Source organism: Rhinolophus sinicus, chromosome 18 (assembly GCF_057876585.1).
Source record: "Rhinolophus sinicus isolate RSI-liver-muscle chromosome 18, RSI-T2T, whole genome shotgun sequence".
Taxonomy (NCBI): Eukaryota; Metazoa; Chordata; class Mammalia; order Chiroptera; family Rhinolophidae; genus Rhinolophus; species Rhinolophus sinicus.
The window spans coordinates 72,938,886-72,958,478 of NC_142518.1; the positions used below are offsets into that span (position 1 = coordinate 72,938,886).

General features: G+C 45.7%; 1 protein-coding gene across 16 annotated transcripts in view; it reads left to right on the top strand.

Moving 5' to 3' along the window:
• FRMPD3 (FERM and PDZ domain containing 3) overlaps positions 1 to 19,593 on the top strand; it is a 133,829-nt gene that overhangs the window by 76,357 nt on the left and 37,879 nt on the right. For 8 of the 16 annotated variants that reach the window (XM_074323514.2, XM_074323528.2, XM_074323515.2 and 5 more), the window contains 3 exons: positions 1,940 to 1,985; positions 12,966 to 13,070; positions 16,935 to 17,042. In XM_074323514.2, coding sequence (XP_074179615.2) covers positions 1,940 to 1,985; positions 12,966 to 13,070; positions 16,935 to 17,042 — 259 coding nt within the window. Of the gene's footprint in view, positions 1 to 1,939; positions 1,986 to 8,758; positions 8,905 to 11,113; positions 12,646 to 12,965; positions 13,071 to 16,934; positions 17,043 to 19,593 lie in introns of those variants that run through there. The other 8 variants (XM_088795314.1, XM_088795316.1, XM_088795313.1 and 5 more) reach the window with 5 other exon arrangements.

The following is a 19,593-nucleotide window of genomic DNA, read 5'->3' on the forward strand; positions in this document are numbered from 1 at the left end:
CAAGCCCCTGCCTCCCCTTCAAAGGCAGACTTAGCACTCTGTGTATGGAACAGATGCTCTCACTAGCTCTAGAGGGGTTTGGAATGCTCCCTCCTGAAGTCAACAGCCGGCCTTCCTTGACATGCTCCCACTTTAGCTCAGTGACCTTTAATTTGTCTCTTCTGCAAGTTCAGTTGTCCATTGCAGTACCCCACCCTCCACCCTTCCCCCTCCACCACCACACCAGGGCATGTTGTGGTTCTTTCAGCCGAACTCCTCAGAAATTTTTGCTTTGCTTCTAGTGGATATCTTTGCACCCTAGAACAACGTAGCCCAATTTTGTGAGGCAGTCCAGAGCTCCTTCAGTGTCAAAATAGAGCTCACTCATGTGGTAACCTCAGGGGCTAGTGGGTCATTCATTCGTTCTATCATTCATTCAGTGAATATTTATTATTGAGTGTCTACTGTGCACCAGACACTGTTCCAGGCACTGAATATACAACAGCGAATAAGACAGGCAAGATCCCTGTGCATTAGCATTTGCATTCTAGTGGAAAAAGACACACTGTAAGCAATAAACATGGTAAGTAAGTCATTGTACAGCCTACTAGAAGTTGATGGATGTTATTGAAGAGTAAAAAGCAGATCAGGATAAAGAAGATCAGGAATGCTGGGCACAGGGGTGCAGAATGCAACTTTAAATAGCCTAGCCAGTGTCGGCCTCACTGAGAAGGTGACATTTGAAGAAAGATTTGAAGGACGTGAGGATGTTGGAGGAAGAGAGAAGAGCCAGGGAAAAGGCCCTAAGATAGGAGTACGTCTGGCATGTTTGGGGAGCAGGAGAGAAGCCAGTGTGTGGAGTAGGGTAAGGAATGGGGAGAGTTGTAGCCACTGTAAGGACTTTGGCTTCGTTCTACATGAAGTAGTGAGACATGGCCGGGGCCAGAGCAGACAAGTCACATAATCCAACTTACTCTATGCCCCTGTCCTGTTCAAGAGACATGTTTTTCTGTGATGTTTTCCCTGGAACACAACTCCTTCCTTCTCCTGGGAGCTTCCCAGACTCTGGAGCTGATTCATCCCTGAACTTTGCCTCACTAAATATGGGCAATGTCCTAAGTCCATTAGCAGGGGGCCTTGGCCTTTCTTGAATACCTAGAACCAAGGGCCTCTCGAGCCTGCTTCTTCAATACCTTTGTTCCCAGAAATATCTGAAAAACACCAGCAAGGGGACAGGACACTTCTTCAAGGCGAACTCTTTCCAGTACTCTTAGTTCTTTAAAAAGATTATATACTCATATTTCTGGGAGAAAATGTTCATACCTCATAGCCTGCTTGATCACAGGCATAATTCTTGTCGGAAGAGTTTCAAATTCTTCATCCTTTTGAATATTTACTATCTGGGGAGTCTTGGCTTCCATCTCTGGCTCTCTGGCTCTCATATTGTGGTCCTTCAGTTCAAACAAATCTGCTGAGTATGAGTCACGATGACCAAATGACCTCCTTTGGGTTTTTCCTTTGAACTTCCCCTCTTACTTAAATACCAAATTGCCAATAATTGTGATTGGCAAGACTCTGACTGTGTGCCCTTTGAGTTCCATAATTCAGGCCTTTAGTTTTCCTTGAGAATTTCCCAGCCTACAAATAAAATTGCTCCTAAGGTTTGGGGATTTCTACAGAAAGAATGTGATAAGGAATATAAAAAGAAGACCTGAAAAATGACAACCTCAGAGAAAACAGTAATGCCATCTTCAGATGCCTGGGTGAATCTATATGGATGGTTTATGTCAGCTGCCACAAGTCATGGGAGGCAAGGCAGCCATGCAGATATTCAGATTGCCCTCTGTCCTAATCCGTATACCTGAATGCAGCCCAGGGGAAAATTCTGGTGTTACTTCTTGTGCCAGATGAATACCCAGTGCATGATACACTACTCTCCTGTTCCCTCTTTTCTCTGTAGGAGCTCTAAGGAATCCATCGTTCTTACAGTTCTGCACACTCATCAGGTGAGTGAGCCTCTTTGCCATCTGCCATTCCTCCTGAGACGAGAGGACCCTCTATCCGAAAGTGACAGTCATGGGAGAGAGGGTGGGAGGAGAGACTAGAACCAACATTTTGGGAGCCAAGTGTTTAGGAGTGAACTTAAAGCATACCTTCTGAACATCTTGTCTACTTTCACATCCATGGCTTGAGGATTTTGTAGGGCTATGCAAGTGCTCTGTTCTGCCCTGTGCCTTCCGCTTTGCCCCACTTAAGCTGTCCACTGCCACAGTTCCAGACATATTTTCTACATCGTTTTTGCTGTGCTCCATCAAAATGTACTTGTCTAGTGTCTAACTTCCATAAAGTCCTTGCAGACGGTAGGTGCTAATCTTATTCATTCATTCATACAGGTATTGACTAAATGGTCTGCACTGTATGAGAACCAACACTGTGTGTGGCGAATTTGACCTAAAGTTGCTGGGGAGGTATAGTTGCACAAATAGGCTGAGCTTTGTCCTGGTTCAGTCAGTAACTGGCTGTGTGACCAGTTAAAAGGTCAGTTCCCTTTCTGAACCTGTTTCCTCATCTGTAAATTGAGGATTTAGACTAGAACGGTATTTCCCAAACTTGCCTGATCATATAGTCACTGGGACTACTTACTAAAAATAAAGATTTCCCAGGCCCTCCCTTCAAAGGTTAGATTCAGAAGGCCTTGTGCCCATTACTAGGTTACATCCTTCTAGTAATTTTGACTCAAATGCACAAATCCAGGTGCAAAACTCAGAGCCCTCCTTCTACTTCCAGCCTGGTTGTCTTTTCCCAGTGTCCCCAACACTCCCCTGCACCCCAGAACTGATGTCCCAACCCCATCCCGTAGCCTCAGGAGAGGTCACATCTATTGGGGATGAGAAGCATAAAATCAGGGGAGGCTTCACTGAGGAGGATGCACCTGAGCTGGACCTTGAAGGATGGGGCAGGGTTTCCCAGAGATAGAGTCAGAGACAGAGGGAAAGATTTTCCAGAGAGAGATGATGTTTCTGTGCAAACCCAGGGACAGTGCACAGGTGCGAGACAGGGGGATGAGGTTCAACTCATGTAAATGGCCACCAATTCTCCCCTAAAACAATGCTTGTTGTGTGGTTAGAATGTACTACTCTGATCAGAGACCCATTGTGGGTTACTTTGTTAGGTCTCCTCAAATGTTACCTTCTTCTGGAAGCCTTCCTTGACTACCCTTTCTAAGATAGCATCTGTCACTATCTCCTGATACTGCTTAATTTTTCCATCATAACTGAAATATTTTTAACTTTTTATTTTGAAATTGATAGTAGATTCACAGGAAGTTGCAAAGCTAGTAGAGACATCACTGTGTACCCTTAACCCTGTTTCTCCCAATGGCTACGTCTTATATAACTATAGTGACAAATCAAAACCAAGCCAAAGCCAGGACATCAATACAATGTGTGGTTATGGTTCAGTGTCAGTCTATTATATGTGTGAGTTCATGTATCCACCAACACAGTCAAGATACTGGTCAGTTCTTTAACTAAAAGAACCCCTCACGTTGCCCTTTTATACCTACACCTACCTCCTCCCCACCCCACAATCCTCGTCAACCACTAATCTGTTCTACAGTTTCTGTAATTTCATCATTTCAAGAATATTGTATAAAAGGAATAATAGTAACCTTTTAGGATTTTTTTTTTTCACTCAGCATAATGCCCTTGAGATTCATCCAAGTTGTTGTCTGTATCAATAGTCTATTCCCTTTTACTGCTGAGTAGTAGTCCATAGTGTGGCTGTACCACAGTTTGTTTAGTCATCTACCCACTGAAGGACATCTGGGCTGTTTCCAGGCTTTGGCTAGTTAAAGAAAGCTGCTAGAGACATTCGTGTACAGGGTTTTTATGAGCATAAGTTTTCATTTATCTGGGACAAATGCCCAAAAGTGTGATTGTTCGATCATACATTAAATGTATGTTTAGTTTATGAAGGAAACTACCAGACTATTTTCCAGAGTGGCTATAACATTTTAAATTTCCATGAAATATGTTTATCTGCATTTATTGTCTATCTCCCTCATTCAAATGTCAGCTCCACAAGGATAGGGATTGTGTTTTGTTCATTGCTGTATCCCCAATGCCTGGAACAGCACCTGGCACAGAGTAGGCACTTGCTCAATACTTGTTGAAGGAATGAGGGAAACCCAACTTCCAGCCATCACAACAACCTGAACTAAACTCAAGTGTCCAAATTTAGGTGCAGAATGAAGAGCTTAACACTCCCCTCCATCTCTGTCCCACTCTCATCCCAGTGCCCCCAACACCGCTTTGCCCCCCCACTTCTGATGCCCCACTGTCCCATCCCATGGCTTTTTTGCTATGGCTAGGATGATGTCCTTCTCCTCCTTGTACATTTCTTAGTCCTTATTGCCCTGAGGACTTCTGTCCTTATACCTGTCCACATCTCTTCTAATAGACAGCCGTTTCCTTTAAGACTTGGCTTGAGACTCGTGTCTTCCAAACACCTTAGCCTGACTAACCTCTGTGAGAGTTTCTAATTCATTCATTCATTCATTCATCAAACATTTACTCAATGCCTACTAATTTAGGTGATCTTCTAGGCTGGGAATATAGCAGTGCATGGGACAGACGTAGTTCCTACTCTCAGAAAACTTACATTCTAGTTCTTGGCCTTGCGCTCTCTAAACCCTTGGAATATAGAAGTGGGGGAGCACATACACACAGGGATGACAATCAAAACAATTAGCAACCTGTACAATAGGGGCCATCCAATCAGAATGTAAACCAGTCATAGGTACTGGAGCAGAGTCTTGGAGGCCTCCTAAATGTGCCAGGTGTTAACCCTTTAGTTGGTCATTTAGAAAGAGGTCCCAGGGGAGAGGTTAGGTGGCACACAGAAAGCTTAGGGCAGTGGCTACTTACCAATCAATTTGAAAGAACCCCTCAATATTTTACAAGTGTGGCCATACCAGTGTATCCTGACTGAATGTCGAACTTGCCTACATGTACAGTTGACCCTTGTTATTCACAGATTTCGTGTTTGCAAATTCGCCTACTTTCTAAAATGTATTTGTAACTCCAAAATTAATACTCAACGATGTTTTCCTGGTCATTTGTGGACATGTGCAGAGCATGAAAAATTTGAGTCTCCCAATGCACACGTTTCCAGCTGAGGTCAAACAAGGCGATGCTCTGAATTCTTGTTTTAGCTGTCATACAGAGGTGTCCAGAGGATGGAGATAGTAGGGGGCAGTGCAGTATAGTGCAAGAAGCTCTGGCTCTGGGGACAGTTGGTTGGGGTTTGAATCTCAACTCTGGCCCCTGTTAGTGGGGCGGCCTCAGGCAAATCACTTAATACTTCAGAACCTCATTTTCTCTAGGTGAAATAAAGAAAATAATGTCTACCAGGATGAGTTGGCTTTAGAATTTAAGGTTATAATCTGTGACACACACACGTGGGCACACACACGCACTTCCTCAAGGAATAACTGTTCAGTCTTCATTAGTTAACTTTTCGAAGTGACTTTACAGACCACACCTACCATGAGGAACAAAAATCAACTGAGAGAATCTTCTCCCTAAAGCTACATATAGTGAAAGCTTCTTGAAGACCCCCAGCACAGAACAGAGTACTGTGTCCATAGCAGGCACTTGGCATCTCATGGGTGCACAGAGACTGCTGCCTCTTACCAAACCCTTGCCGTGTTCAAGGTTGATTACCACTTTTCCAGAAGACAATCTCCTGATAGTTCCAGGATGTGGCCCAAGAATCTGTATTTTTGAAATTGGGGAATATTGGGGAACAGTGTGTTTTTCCAGGACCCATCAGCTCCAAGTCAAGTCGTTGTTTTTCTTTTTCTTTTTTTCTTTTCAATCTAGTTGTGTGGGGCACAGCTCAGCTCCAAGTCAAGTCGTTATATTCAATCTAGTTGTGGAGGGCGCAGCTCACTGGCCCATGTGAGAATCGAACTGGCGACCTGGGTGTTATGAGCACCGTGCTCTAACCAACTGAGCCAACCGGCCGCCCCAAGAACCTGTATTTTTAATAAGTGCCACAAGTAAATCTGATGCTAATTAGAATTTGAGAAACATTGGACCAAACAATCTCTAAGGTTCCTGCCAGCTCCAACATTCCATGGCTGATAATGGCCTAATAGAGTGGATCTTAACCCTGACTATGCATTAGAACCACCAGAGAAGCTCTAAAAAATATATTAATACTTGGGCTCTATTTTATTTTTTTTAAGTGTTAATTCAACTGAATTAGAAACCCTGGGGATGGAGCTCAGGTATTGGTCTTTTGAAAAGTCTCCCAAAATGATACTGATATGCAGCCAAGGTACATATCAAGAACTACTGGTTTAGGGGCAGCCGGATGGCTCAGTTGGTTAGAGCGTGAGCTCTGAACAACAGGGTTGCCGGTTTGATTCCCACATGGGCCAGTGAGCTGCGCCCTCCACAACTAGATTGAAGACAATGAGCTGTCACTGAGCTTCCGGAGGTGTGGCTCAGTTTGTTAGAGTATGAGCTCTCAACAACAAGGTTGCGGGTTCAATTCCCACATGGGATGGTGGGCTGCGCCCTCCACAACTAGATTGAAGGAAAAGGACTTGGAACTGATGGGCCCTGGAAAAACACAGTGTTCCCCAATATTCCCCAATAAAGTTTATAAAAACACACACAAATAAACAAACAAAAAACAGCAAAAACTACTGGTCTAATATTTGGTCTCTTTCAGATGACATTTTCTTTCTAACAGAGTGACTCTTACCATGGCAGAATATTTGGGGGTATTTGGGGCAGTCACAGGGGTCCTTTCCCAGAGCCCCTCAAACCATTCTGCATAGATAACCACTTATTAAGCCTACATGTATTTAACGGTGTTTGTTCCTTAATCTTTGAGTGACAAACTATTCCTCGTGATTGAGTGAATATGTATTAATTTTGGTACCTTTAGACCTTGGTACATAGTGTGTCGTCAGTAAATATTTTAAAATAGGTTAAGTACTGAGCTGTGACCTAGAACGGCCCTAGTAAAGCAAGTAGACAGCCCCTTCAAATGAAACTGTAATTTTTGTCGTTCTAAAACTTAGCCTGTACCCAAAGAATCCCCTCTGCATGGAGCCACCTGGCCAGAAAAAAAAGCCAAAATAATGGAAACCACTGCAGGAGAACTGTTTTTCCACAGTGTTTCTTGAAATACAGTGCTTGGCAGATGGTAATTACTCTAACAATATTTACTGAATTGATTAAGTAATTCATTATTAACCTTAGCAATCAACTATTCTGTTTTTTTTCCATGCTACTCTGTGCTTGGTGCTAGGGGGAATATAGTAAAATAAAGTGTTGTCTCTTCTTTTACATCCTGGTTGGGAAATTGAGCAATGGCCACGTGGATTAATGAGGAGTACTATAGGAAATCCAGGGAGGAGAATGAAGGAGTTAGAGAAAGATTCAGGACCAAGGTAGAATTTGAGCTAGGGTTTAGAGATGTCATTTAGCTGACAAAAGGGACAGCAGAGGCCCTGAAGGGCAGGGGTGGTGAAGAGACAGTATGAGGTAGGCACAGAAGCAGAAGAAACCCAGTGTGTCCAGGGAGCTGTGGGCAGAACAACCTGACTAGCTGTTAGATGGGGAATGAGGGTCACATGTGGCTTGTGAGGGGCCTTGGAAGCCAGGAAGAGGACATGTTCACCTCTAGGCAGTCCTGAGTGAAAGAAAGAAAGCCTCTGGGTCCCTTATCAGTGAGTCCATGAAACCAGGATGGCCCTTCATTGTCCCAGGCTCCCATAGTGGTTGCTATGGGTTTGCTTATAAGTAGGCTCAGGCATCAGAGACAGTGAGCCAATAGAAAGGAGAATCAGGAGGCTGTCAAAGCTTCAGGAACCTCTTAAAAATCGTTTTATAGTTACGAAAGTAGGGCTCTATCATGCACTAAAATGTTTGGCCATATACCCGACTTTGGCAAAGATATGAGTGAACACAACCCTAATATCTGTACTAGTAGAGCCACTAAATTTAAAAATGGCCAAAGAATCAACAGCTGCTGAATTCAGTACTGAGAGAGAGGCGGGCTCTCTCCTCTACTGCTTATTCCACCAAGCTGCTGGCTTCATATTTGCTTCAAGTGGCTTGCAGTGGCCCCGGAGGTACTTAGCCATTCTAGTCCTGTGTTTCAAGCCAAAATTCATTTTAGCCAGAAAGGGTGCCTATTACAAAATGAGACTCCCAGCTGCTTGAAAGAAAAATGGGTCAGTGAAGAGCTCAGATGTCCCAGCTTTAAGGTACTTAATTAATCTCTGCTTAATGGGTTAGGACATTTTCAACAACATAAATTCCTGGGTCCCGCCCCCCTCAGAGATTCTGACTTTTTAAGTCTGATGTGAACATAGGAATCTGTGTTTTAACAAGCACTCCCCAGTGATTCTTACCATCAGGAAAGTTTTAGAAACAGTGGGTGACTACATGCTAATTAGTTTGTGCAGGGATCGTCAAATTTTGTTCTGTAAAAGTGTTCGGACTAAGTCCACGTTGTTCCCAGATTTGTGCCTGAGAAGCCACAGGCCCAAAGAACACACCAGGTAGCCCAATGCAGGACATAGGTTTGTTGAGACTTACTGACCAGGGACAGTCTCCAGTGGCAGCCGGCCAGAGGGGTAGTGATCCACATGCAGGTAGAGAAGAAGCAAGTTTATACAGATACAGTAAAACAAAGAGCATTCCGTGGGAGACATCATCTGGCAGACCCTGCAGGCCTGCTCTCATGCACACAGTGTCCCAAGAAGCCAGAAAACCTTGACTGCTGGGCCAGCGTACAGAACTGGGTGTCTAATAAGCAGCATTTCCATGGAGCCGGGAGAACTTGACTACTGGCCAGCTCATCTGCCTGTGCACCAACTCCCTACAAAAAGGTCATAGAGTAAGTATTTTAAGCTTTGTAGGACATACATGATAGCATAAAAACAGCCATAGGCAACATATAAATGAAGAGCATGGCTGTGTTCCATTGCAGCTTTATTTATAAAAACAGGTGGTATGCAGGATTTGGCCCATAGTCCGTTGGCCCCTAAACTGGGTTCGCATTTTGACCAGCGCTTTCCCAATTATCGATATTCTAACTCACATAAGTTGCCCCAGTATGAAGAACTTCAGGCCCCATAGCTGAGCTTTGAAGGTGCTTTGGGACAGGGTGACCTTTGAGAGCTCCTCATATCCACACTGCAAGGCAGGTGTCACCTATGTTGAAGCATAAGGCTAGACCTGACTCTGACATGTAGCAGACACCAGCTGGCAGTGAGTGAGTCACCATCAGCGATGAAGGCTGAAGACTGAGAATAGGATGGAGCCTTAGAGACCAACAGGATAAGGGTCAATGAAGAATGAGGCACAAACAAGCTGAAAATAACTCTACAACAGACACCAAAAATTATTGTAATCCTGAAAATACAGGCAATTCTACTCCTTCATGATTTTGCTTCTATAAATATCTGAGTCTTTTGTTTGTAGTAGTATCTCTAGGATGGGATCTGAACTTGGACTTTTGATAGGGATAGCAACAGGCTGTCCCCTCCCCATAGGTGAATACATAAAAGGATACCAGTTGGGGTTCTTCATATGTTTGAATCCATTCAATACAACCAAAGTAGAACCAGAACCAGTGGGTGAAAGATCAGGAATGGGCTTTCAGCTCTAGCCTGCTGTGGGGAACAATCACTAATCCAAGACTCAGGGTTGTAGTTTTGGCTCCATTACCAAATTACTTTGAGTAAACCATATCCTCTTCCCAGGCCACTGTTTTCACGTGTGAAAACCAAGGGTGGACTGCATGGCCCATTCAGGTCTCTAGAGATGCCTCGTTCCATGCTGTGCATGAGGGCATCTGATGACAGATGATCGCAGAGAAAGGAGAGGGTGTCTGTCAGGTAGAACAAAGATTTCACCTTCCTCATGTCTGTGGCACCTCGACTGGAGATTTGGACTACTGTGGAGATGGAGTCAGAGAGCTGCATGAACATAGCTACATATCTTTCTCTCTTGCTCCTTTCTTTTGCCCCTGCTGCAGCCTGCAACCCCCACCCAGGATTGGAGCACCAAGCTGTACAACACACAAAGGCATTTCTTGAGCAATCAATACTTGAGTAATCACTCTGCAACGATCTCCAGCCCTGGCTTTCATTGTGCTACATCATCTGCTGCCAACAAATTGTCCCCGTGGCGCAGAATGAGAAGTCTAAGGTTACTTTAGCTCAGTGGTTCCCAACCTTAGCTGCATTTTGAAATCATAGGAAGCTTAAAAGAATACCAATATCTGGGCCCAAAGCCCAGGAATTTGATGTAATTGGTCTGGTGTTGGGGCTTGGACATCGGGTTTTGAAAGGACCTTCAGTGTTTCTGCCATGCAGGCAGGACTGAGGCCCACTGCCTGAGATTCTGCTGGACTCAGGTTGAACAGGTGGTGTCGTGCGGGGCGGCCTTCAGGGTCTCTGCTCCCGCTCCCCACATAAGAACGCAGGATATGGCTAGGCCAAAAAGGAACACCCACGGAGCCATAGGTAAGGGAGTCATACCACTCTAGTCTCACTGGAGGCTGGATTCACACGACGTGCGACCTGTTGTCCGCTTTTCTGCCAACCGACCGACTCCCTTGCTAGCTGCAATCTGCTCTTGCTAGCTCAGCCACCATCTTCTTGCTAGCCCCCATTTACTGCTAGTGTAGCCACAGCAGTTATAGTAGTGGCCAATGGCTCACTGGTTACACCTGACGGCCAACTAGCCACAGCTGGTGGCCATCCAATCACAGTTGATGGCCATTTACTACCTGAGCCAGCACCTTTCCACGTGAGGCCGAGAGCCTGGAAACTGCACTCCTGGCTCTGTCCCCACAGGTGGCTTTCTGAAATCTTCTCTCTCTGGGGAATGAGATTGCTGGCTGCAGAAGAAAACACAGCTGGGACCAGGGCCCCAGACCTGATGAAGACGTTTGTTTCTGGTGTGTCTTTATCTTAGGGCCCTGCCCTCCTGTGGCTGAGCTGGTAAATGAGTCTCAACCACAGCATTAAAGGCAGAAAATAGCTTAATGTACAGCCTTCCCAACCGGCAGCGACCTTCAGGGCCTTTACACAAAGGTGTTCTAAACTGAAGGACTCTCAGGCTCCACGGCAAGGCTGGTAGGGGAGGTGGTTTGAAAGAGCCTCAAACCTGATTTCCTCTAGTCTGCCTCATCTCAGAAAATGGCAACCTCATTCTTCCTGTTGACTCTATTTTTCTCACCTCCCACATCCAATGCGTCAGCATATTGTTTTGGTTCTATTTTCAGAATGTATCTAGGATTCACTCACTTTTCATCATCTCCATTATTACCATCCTAGCCCAAGCCACCGCCATTTTTTAACTGTATTATTGAAGTAGACCCCTAATTGGTCTCCCTACTTTGGCCGTCATACTCCCACACTATTTTCCACACAGCAGCCAGAGGTGTCCTCTTGAAATGCAAGTCAGACCCTGTCTGCTCAAAACTATCCAGTGGACTAAAATCCAAAATTCTTGCCATGGCTTACGAGGCCCTACGTGACCCAGCCCCCAGCTGCCTCTCTGAGGATGACCCCTCCGGGTTCCCCATCAATCATTCTGCTGCGACCACACCGGGCTTCCTTGCTGTTCCTAATGCACCCCACTCCAACCATGTTTCCCAGAAAATAAGAGCTGGTCTTGTATTAAATTTTGCTCCAAAAGACGCATTAGGGTGTATTTTCAGGGGATGTCTTATTTTTTCATGTACTACAACAATCTGCATTTATTCAAATACAGTCATGTCATCTGTAACATCATCATAACGTACTAAATGCGTCCGTCTGGCTGACGATCTTAACTGGGGCTTATTTTCAGGGTAGGTCTTATTTTCGGGGAAACATGGTACTCCCACCTCTGAGCCTTTTTTGTTCTTTCTGCCTGGAAGACTCTTTTTCAAGATACCCTCATGGCTTCTCTCCCTCACTTCCTTCCGGTCTCCACTTAAATGTCACCTCCTCAGAGAGGTCTTTCCTGACCATCCTGTGTAAAATAACTCCCCCATTACTTCCACCCTCACTCACTCATTCTCTCGTGTAGTCCCTTACCCTGCTCAGTTTGTTCTCAGTCCTTATTTGGTACCTAAAAGATACTTGTTCTTTCTGTCTCTGCAGAATCCCTCATCACCCAGAACAGTGCCTGGCACATAGTAGGCCCTCCCTAAATTTGACACATGAATGAAAAAATGCCCCCAAGGATATGACTCCTGCATTCCACAAACCCAAGGAAAAACTTAGTTTCAGCATTTGATAACCATGCATCCCACTGAATTTGTGGGACAGTTTTAAAAAACTAGAGAGCCTAACTGATTCTTTGGGCATTTCTTATAGAATTGGATGAACAAACTGGTAGCAAGTCCATAATTAGGAAGCCAGGACACCTGGGTGAAATCCCCAATGTCTCTAGTCCTGAACAGTGTGAAAATTGTGGATAAATCATTTTGGAGTGGTAGGCCCCCTTTGACCCACATCTAAAATAATATTTTCTATGAGCCGTCTTCCTAGGGGCAGGACATAGCTGTGAGATGAAGAAGATCATTTCCGTAAATCCTTTGAGATGCCTGTATTCAGATGTAATAAAAGCCACCATTTAGGTATGTCTCACATTAAGAAAATCAAATACATAAACATTCAGTGTGTGTTATTACTAAAGAAATTGTGCAAACTCCCTTAGGCCTAGAGCATTAATAATAGCATTCAATTTACTCAAATTTGATTCATGCCCAGGTCTTTCAGAACATACCAATCATTTAGCACATTGCCTTGCACCTAACTAGGGGATCAATACTTATTTACTGACTTATTGGTCAGTAAGGGAAAGTACCTGTACTGAGACATCTTAATTCTAGCATGACAAAGGTCCGGGTTTTCCCAGGGATGGCGAACTTACCAGCCCTCTGTTCTTTTTTTCCAGTCCCCCAAATCTGCCTTCATCAGTGCTGCGAAGAAGGCCAAGCTGAGATCCAATCCTGTGAAGGTTCGATTTTCCGAGCACGTGACAGTTGGAGAAACAGATGCAGTAAGTGCAGCTTCCGCTCTCTCTCCTCAGCCCTTGGCCAGAATTGGCCTGGCCATGGAGGTCTCACTCTGGGGCAGTTGCTCATCTGCTGCTCCTCAGAGTGGACAGCACTACAAAGAGGTTGTGGAGGACCTCAGTGCTCTGGGTGGGTAGCAAATGAGGGGTACGTGGCATCTGGCGAGGCCCTGGGCATTGTGGGGAGATATAATACATATCAGTTTACTCAAGATCCTTGTGGTGCTTAGAGAAATTTCATCTTTAGCACAGTAGCTTTTTACACAGAACAAGTGCCCCATAAACATCTCTTGGCTACTTGATAGAAGCAGGAATGAAGTAGTGGTTTTCTGACGATGAGGAGGGAGAGCGTCTGGTGAAATTGCACTCTCTTCACATTGAAGTGGTCCTGCAACTCTACATCTTGACTGAAGAAGACTGTGCGGTGAAGGGTGAAGCAGCCTAGGGGAAATGATCCAGACTCTCATTAAGTCACAGGGCTTTGATTAGGCACCTGCTGTGTTCCCAGCACTACAAGGGATGCAAAACAAATACCTATTCTCTGCTACTGGATACCTGTCAGTGATGTTGGGGGGTGGGGGACGGAGGGGGCAAGTGGTTCAGATTGAGACAGTACAGAATCCCCTACTGAGTGGTATGGTTTCAAGGAGCAGGTGATGCTTGACAGTCCATGCCGTGTACTGGCCAATTTGGAGGGTCATGGCCAGCCTACAGTCTTTCTCACTGCTTTGTGGGATTTACATGAGCTGAACTGTCTGCACCAGATAAACCAATGTGAAGCGGTGGGTGGAAAGCAGAAAGATGTGTGGCAAGCAGTCATGGATTATGGCCAGGGTCCCCCAGGAATCTGCTGAAGTTGGTGATACCTGGTGGCGGTGGGGGTACGGAGGGGCTAGTCAGAGCTACCAGGCACCTATGTGCTTTTGCAGGCTGTCGTGGGCTGGGCTCTCAGGAGGCCGCTGGCATGTATGTGCTGAGGCACAGCTGCAGTAGAGAGAAACTAGCCGGCCCAGCCCAAGTGGTGAAATCAGCAGGGTGCCAGGCACTTCTATAGTCCTTTGAGGCAGAGCCACTGAGAAGAAGGGATAGAGGACACAGGTGTCTTCTGTCTCCATTTCCCTGACTCTCATCCCCAAACTGAACCCAGGCCCTCCTCCATCCCTTTTTGAGGAAGGCTGCAAAGCCCAAGGTACTACAAGGCCCAACTGGTAAGCTCTCTGAATGATTGGTGGTTAGGCTTCCCATCAGTCCTAACAGAAGAGATTGAAGAGAAGTGGGGCTTGGTAAGCAGAGAGGAAAGGTAACAGTATGGAGTCCCTGCAGATCAAGGTGAAGCAGACCCTGAGGTCCAAGTCACTAAGGGGATATTTATGTCCTGAGCCCTTGAAAATCCAGAGGAAATGTGACTTGAATTTGAAAGTACAGACAGGTGCAACCTATCCCATCTCAGCATTACAGAATAATCACCAAGGCTAAGCCACCCCGTGAAGAACTCCCTCGCCCCCCTCCTCTCCCTTTCCTTCTTTCCCTCCTTTTTTTCTCCCCTCTTCCTCTCCCTTCCTCTCTCCCGTCCCCACTCTCTCCTTCCTCCACTATGACTTCCCTGTCCATGTGTCTGTTAGCCATAGGCAGAATCAAGCTCCCAGTCCAGACCAGCCTGAATGCAAATGCCCCAGAGTAGCTAGGACCCACCCAGGTTACTTTTGTTGCTCCTGGATCCACCACTAGGCATGGGACCCTTATCTGGGAGAGACACAGACACCAATCTAGGCTCAGGAAATTGCCTGATGTCACAGCAGCACCTCCCCGCCCCCCGCCACCGCCGCCACCAGTGTGGACCATAGCAGCCTCACCATTGTTTGGGACCTGGGGGAGTCCAGGCCCAGGTGACTCCAGCCTATCCTATCATCCCTTTTTCTTCATGTTCCAAGGCTTTATTAAGCAGCGAGAGCAAAAATAAATCCTGTGGGAGTTCCTTGCCAACTCTATTTTAAGCAAAATCAATTAAGTAATTATCTGAGTCCAACCCAGCGTGCTAAATAAAACCTGCCACCATTGACTGTCATCAGTCTGGGGATCCAAGGCCTCTGGGCTTGGCAGGAGCGAGGTGTCTCAGGATCAGGGAAGGAACCAGGGAGTCACACTTTTCCAACTCTGTGTCCTGTGACTTTCCACCATGGCTTGACTCCTGGCTCCCTACCACCGCCAACCACACCCTAACTCAGGAGGACTTGCTTGTTCATGTTTCAATATTTTGTCCGTGACAGTCCCTAGATTTGGACTATTCTCTTCTGGCCTTTTTAATAGTCCACACCCACCATCTCCTTCAAAATCAAAATCCAATTCACTTCGTCTAGGAAACCTTAGCTATCTTATACCTGTTGGTTTGTTTTGGTTTTATAATTGTTCTATAATGGATTCATGTTGGGGTACGGCAGGTAGGTGAGTATGCGTGTGTGCCAGGTCACTACAGCAAGAGTGTAAGACTACACGCAGGTCCTCTGTTTTTTGCCATAGCCTTCATGGGGCTTAGCATAATGCTGGGCATATAGTAAGGGCTCAGGGAATACCCATCAGCTTAAGGAATCTGGCCATCTTATGTAGCTTTTAAGTTCCTATAGAAATGATGATGTTGGCCTGGGGAAATGGTTGGATTCTCCTGATGAGTCCAGTCATCCAAGTAAGCACATATCAAGCACCTAATGCTCATATATTCAGTAGCCATTTGTTGAGCACCAACTGTGTGCCAGGAGCTCTGCTTGATGTTGGGACTACAAAGATTGAATAGGACATGGTTATTGTGCTCTGAGTTCACTGTTTGACTGTGAAAGACATTCTTCAAACTATGAGAAGAGCACTGGAAGAGATATGTGTAAGTTGCTATTGGAACACATGGGAACACCAGGTCCAAGTACCTGACGATATTGGGCAAGGCTTTACTACAGAATTTGTATCGCAGCTCGATTTTGAAAGTTGAGTCGGAGTTTGCCAAGGAGGGAAAGAGGAATACAGAGGGAACAGCCTTTATTTAACAAATATTTATGAAGAACTAAACATGTGCCAGTCTATAAATAAACACCTATGCCAGGAAAACTTTTGCTAAAGAGTTATCAGGTGTTCAAAAATGAGCTTTGTCAGTGGTTCTCAATCAGGGTCAGTAGTGCTCACGCTCAGAGAACTTTTGGAAATGCCTGAATGTGTTTTGGGTCATCTCCATGGTTTGGTGTGCTATTGGCACTTAGCGTCTCAGGGTCAGAGATGCTAAGTATCCTGTAGGGAATGACACAGTCCCTGAATGATAACTTGTCAGTGGTACGGAGGCATGAAAGAGCAGTTTGGGTACCTGGAATAGCAAGACATGACTCTGGGGAAGCTGGCAGGGGCCAGCTCAGAAAGGACCTAGGATGCCACATGGGAGGGAGAATGGCAAAGCAAAGGCATGGATATGGAACTGATCTTGATGTGAAAAGGGCCTGGTGGAAAGGAAGGTGTCATGAGATAGAAGCAGATGAGTGAGGGGGGCTCCTAAAGAGGCCTCCCATCAGCCCTTCAGTGTCTGGTGGCCTCTGTGGGCCAAGCGCCACTCTAAGCTGTGGAGCCACAGGAGAATGCAGATGCACTGTGACATGAAATGATGAACTTTGATATGATCCCGTATCTTGGAGAATTTGGTTCTGGTCTCCATGTGACATTATTATTGATCTGCTCTTTCCTTTCTTTGTCCTTCCATACCTTTGGCTTCCTGTCTCCTTCACTCGCTCCTTTCTCTTCCTTTCTACACCCTTCCTCTGGCTTCCCTCGTCCTTCCAAATGAGCCCCTCTCCTTGTCCTCCCCCTACCTGTTCCTAGAAAATGATGAAGAAAGAAGCTCTTCTCCTCATCCCCAATGTCCTGAAGGTTTTTTTAGAAAACGGGCAGATCAAGTCGTTCACATTTGATGGCCGGACCACTGTTAAGGTACATACAGAGTCTCCTCTCTCGGGGCAGCGTTGCCCTCTCCGTAGCACACATAGCTGCTGGTCCCCAAGTTCCTTTGAGTCTGCACAGAGCTGCTCACTGCTGAAGCAAGGTGGCCTTTGAGCTCCTGCTGCTGTGAGCACCAGGCTGCAAAAATACATATGTAGTCCTCGGCTGAGGGTGGTGGAGGAAATTTGCCCAACTGTGTGCAAGCGATTGTAAATGTGTATGTGTGTGTGCCTGCATGAGTGCGTGTGCATGTGCATGCATGCACATGTGCACACACATCTACTTATGAACTGCTTTGTGTCGGTGTTACACTGGGTCCTTCAAGACACTTAGGAGCTAAGGAGAGTGAACATCATTAAACCACTTATAAAGCAAAAGTGATTTATATTGATACAATAACGCCTACGCAAGTTTACACACAGAAATCAGCAAACACAGTCTCTTGGGAGATTAGCTTAGCCATGCCTTGCTTTTTAAATAACAAGCAGATCTTAAATTAAGCACTGAACCAAGATTTGAAAACTCCAGCAACAGTCCCTTTGACTATTCCTTTCACAGAAAGAGCAATTACTGAGCTGTGATTCTTAATGGCTCAGCCAGGTGTCTAAAAGTTGTAGTGATTCCTTTAGTCCTGAGGAGAAGTGATGATACCGTGTTTCCCCGAAAATAAGACTTGGCTGGACAATCAGCTCTAATGCGTCTTTTGGAGCAAAAATTAATATAAGACCTGGTCTTATTTTACTATACTATAAGATCGGGAATATAATATAATATAATATAATATAATATAATATAATATAATATAATATAATATAATGCCGGGTCTTACATTAATTTTTGCTCCAAAAGACGCTTTAGAGCCGATTGTCTGGCTAGGTCTCATTTTCGGGGAAACGGGGAATTAACCTTCAGGTTCAGCTGTGCTCTGAGACAGAAATATCCACTCCTGTTTCTTCTGAACTCCCTCCAGAAAGAGAACGCCATTTCCAGAATGAACGTTTCCATGTAACCAATGCTGGGGTCAAAACAACCCTATAAATGAAGAAACCCCTGGGTCAGGAAACTTTCCCCAGGAGTTATCACGTGTTTAGAATTGGCCTTGCCAGTGGTTCTCAACCAGGGTTGGCACTGCCCCCTACCAGACAGTATGGGAATGTCTGAGGCTATTTTGGGTCACCTTCATGGTTTGGCATGCTACTGGCACTTAGTGTCTCGGGGTCAGAGATGCTAAGTGTCCTGCAGGAAATGGGACAGCCCCTGAATTATGAAGAATTGTTTTGGCCAAAGTGCCAGTAGTACACGAGTTGCGATACACACTGGTCCTATCCATGTTGATTGAACGAAGAGTTTCTTTGGAAGGGTTAGGCCTGGGTAGGTCCCCCATGGGATCAAGGACCAAAACGAACTCCTTAGGGTGCCTGGGATGGTCTCTTGTCTGTCGAATGTCTCAGTGTGGGGGTGGGGGCGGGCATTGAAATGGAACTAGGCCACCCAGGGGAGTCCAAATGCCCCTCCTCCAGATGTGGATATCTCTCTGTCAGAATTCTCCTTGGTGTTTATTCATGGTCAGTATGTCCCCTGTAGACCTGTCCCCACACTGGACCCTTTACTCCTCTCTTTCCCCTTGGAGTCTTCTCCACGTGTTCCCCCACCTCACAACATTGCCACCATTGTTGCTTCCAGGTAGCCCCAGCCTTCTAGGACAGCAGTGTCCCCTGGCTTGTGATCTCATCCTGACTTCTGGGAGGGTGCAGTGGCTATTCATTGGAACTTGGACAGGCTGCCAAGCCACTGTCCCAGAGAGGTACCTGAATGAATTGACAGCTTGGCGCAGGGGCTGTTACACTTGTAACACCAGTTGGCACTCACCGGCTTGGCTGTCCACAATCCCAATGCAGCCGAACTGCAAAGGAAACCTCATTTGTTCCTGCCAGAGCTCTAGCAACACTGGCGCCTCTGTGACTACTTGGATAATACAAAGATATTCTCAAGTACCCACCAATTTGCAGCTGAACATTTGAATGGCTCAATGTTTTTTCATGTTCACTGAGGGGCTTCTTTGGCAGCCCTGGCTGTAAGGGATCTTTGCATTCCCAAGCCTGCTTCTTCCCTGCCTTTGGGGGCTAAGCGATGCTGACTCCACGAACACACACACTGGAGCCCCGTGTAGGCTGAAGTCACAGCAAATAGATGGCAGAAGTCTCAAACTGACATGTGGGCAGCCCCCACAGATATGTTTCCAGACACCCTAATATTAAAAAAAAGTAGGGCAGCAGAGCAGACAGAGCCCAGAACTAGTCAGATTTATGACTGTACACAAGACACGTGACATAGTTCATCTGCGTGGACACATTTTTCAAGTTGCTAAATTGATTGTCTCTACAAGCCAGCTACGATCAAAAATGAACATTTTGCCAGTAACTCAAGTCATTTCATTTAGATTTTGAATCCAGAAGTAGTCTATTTTTAATCATGATTGTGGCTTTTGCTTGTGTTAATTCCTAAATAAAGAATTGATGGACAGACCACAGCAAACATTCTG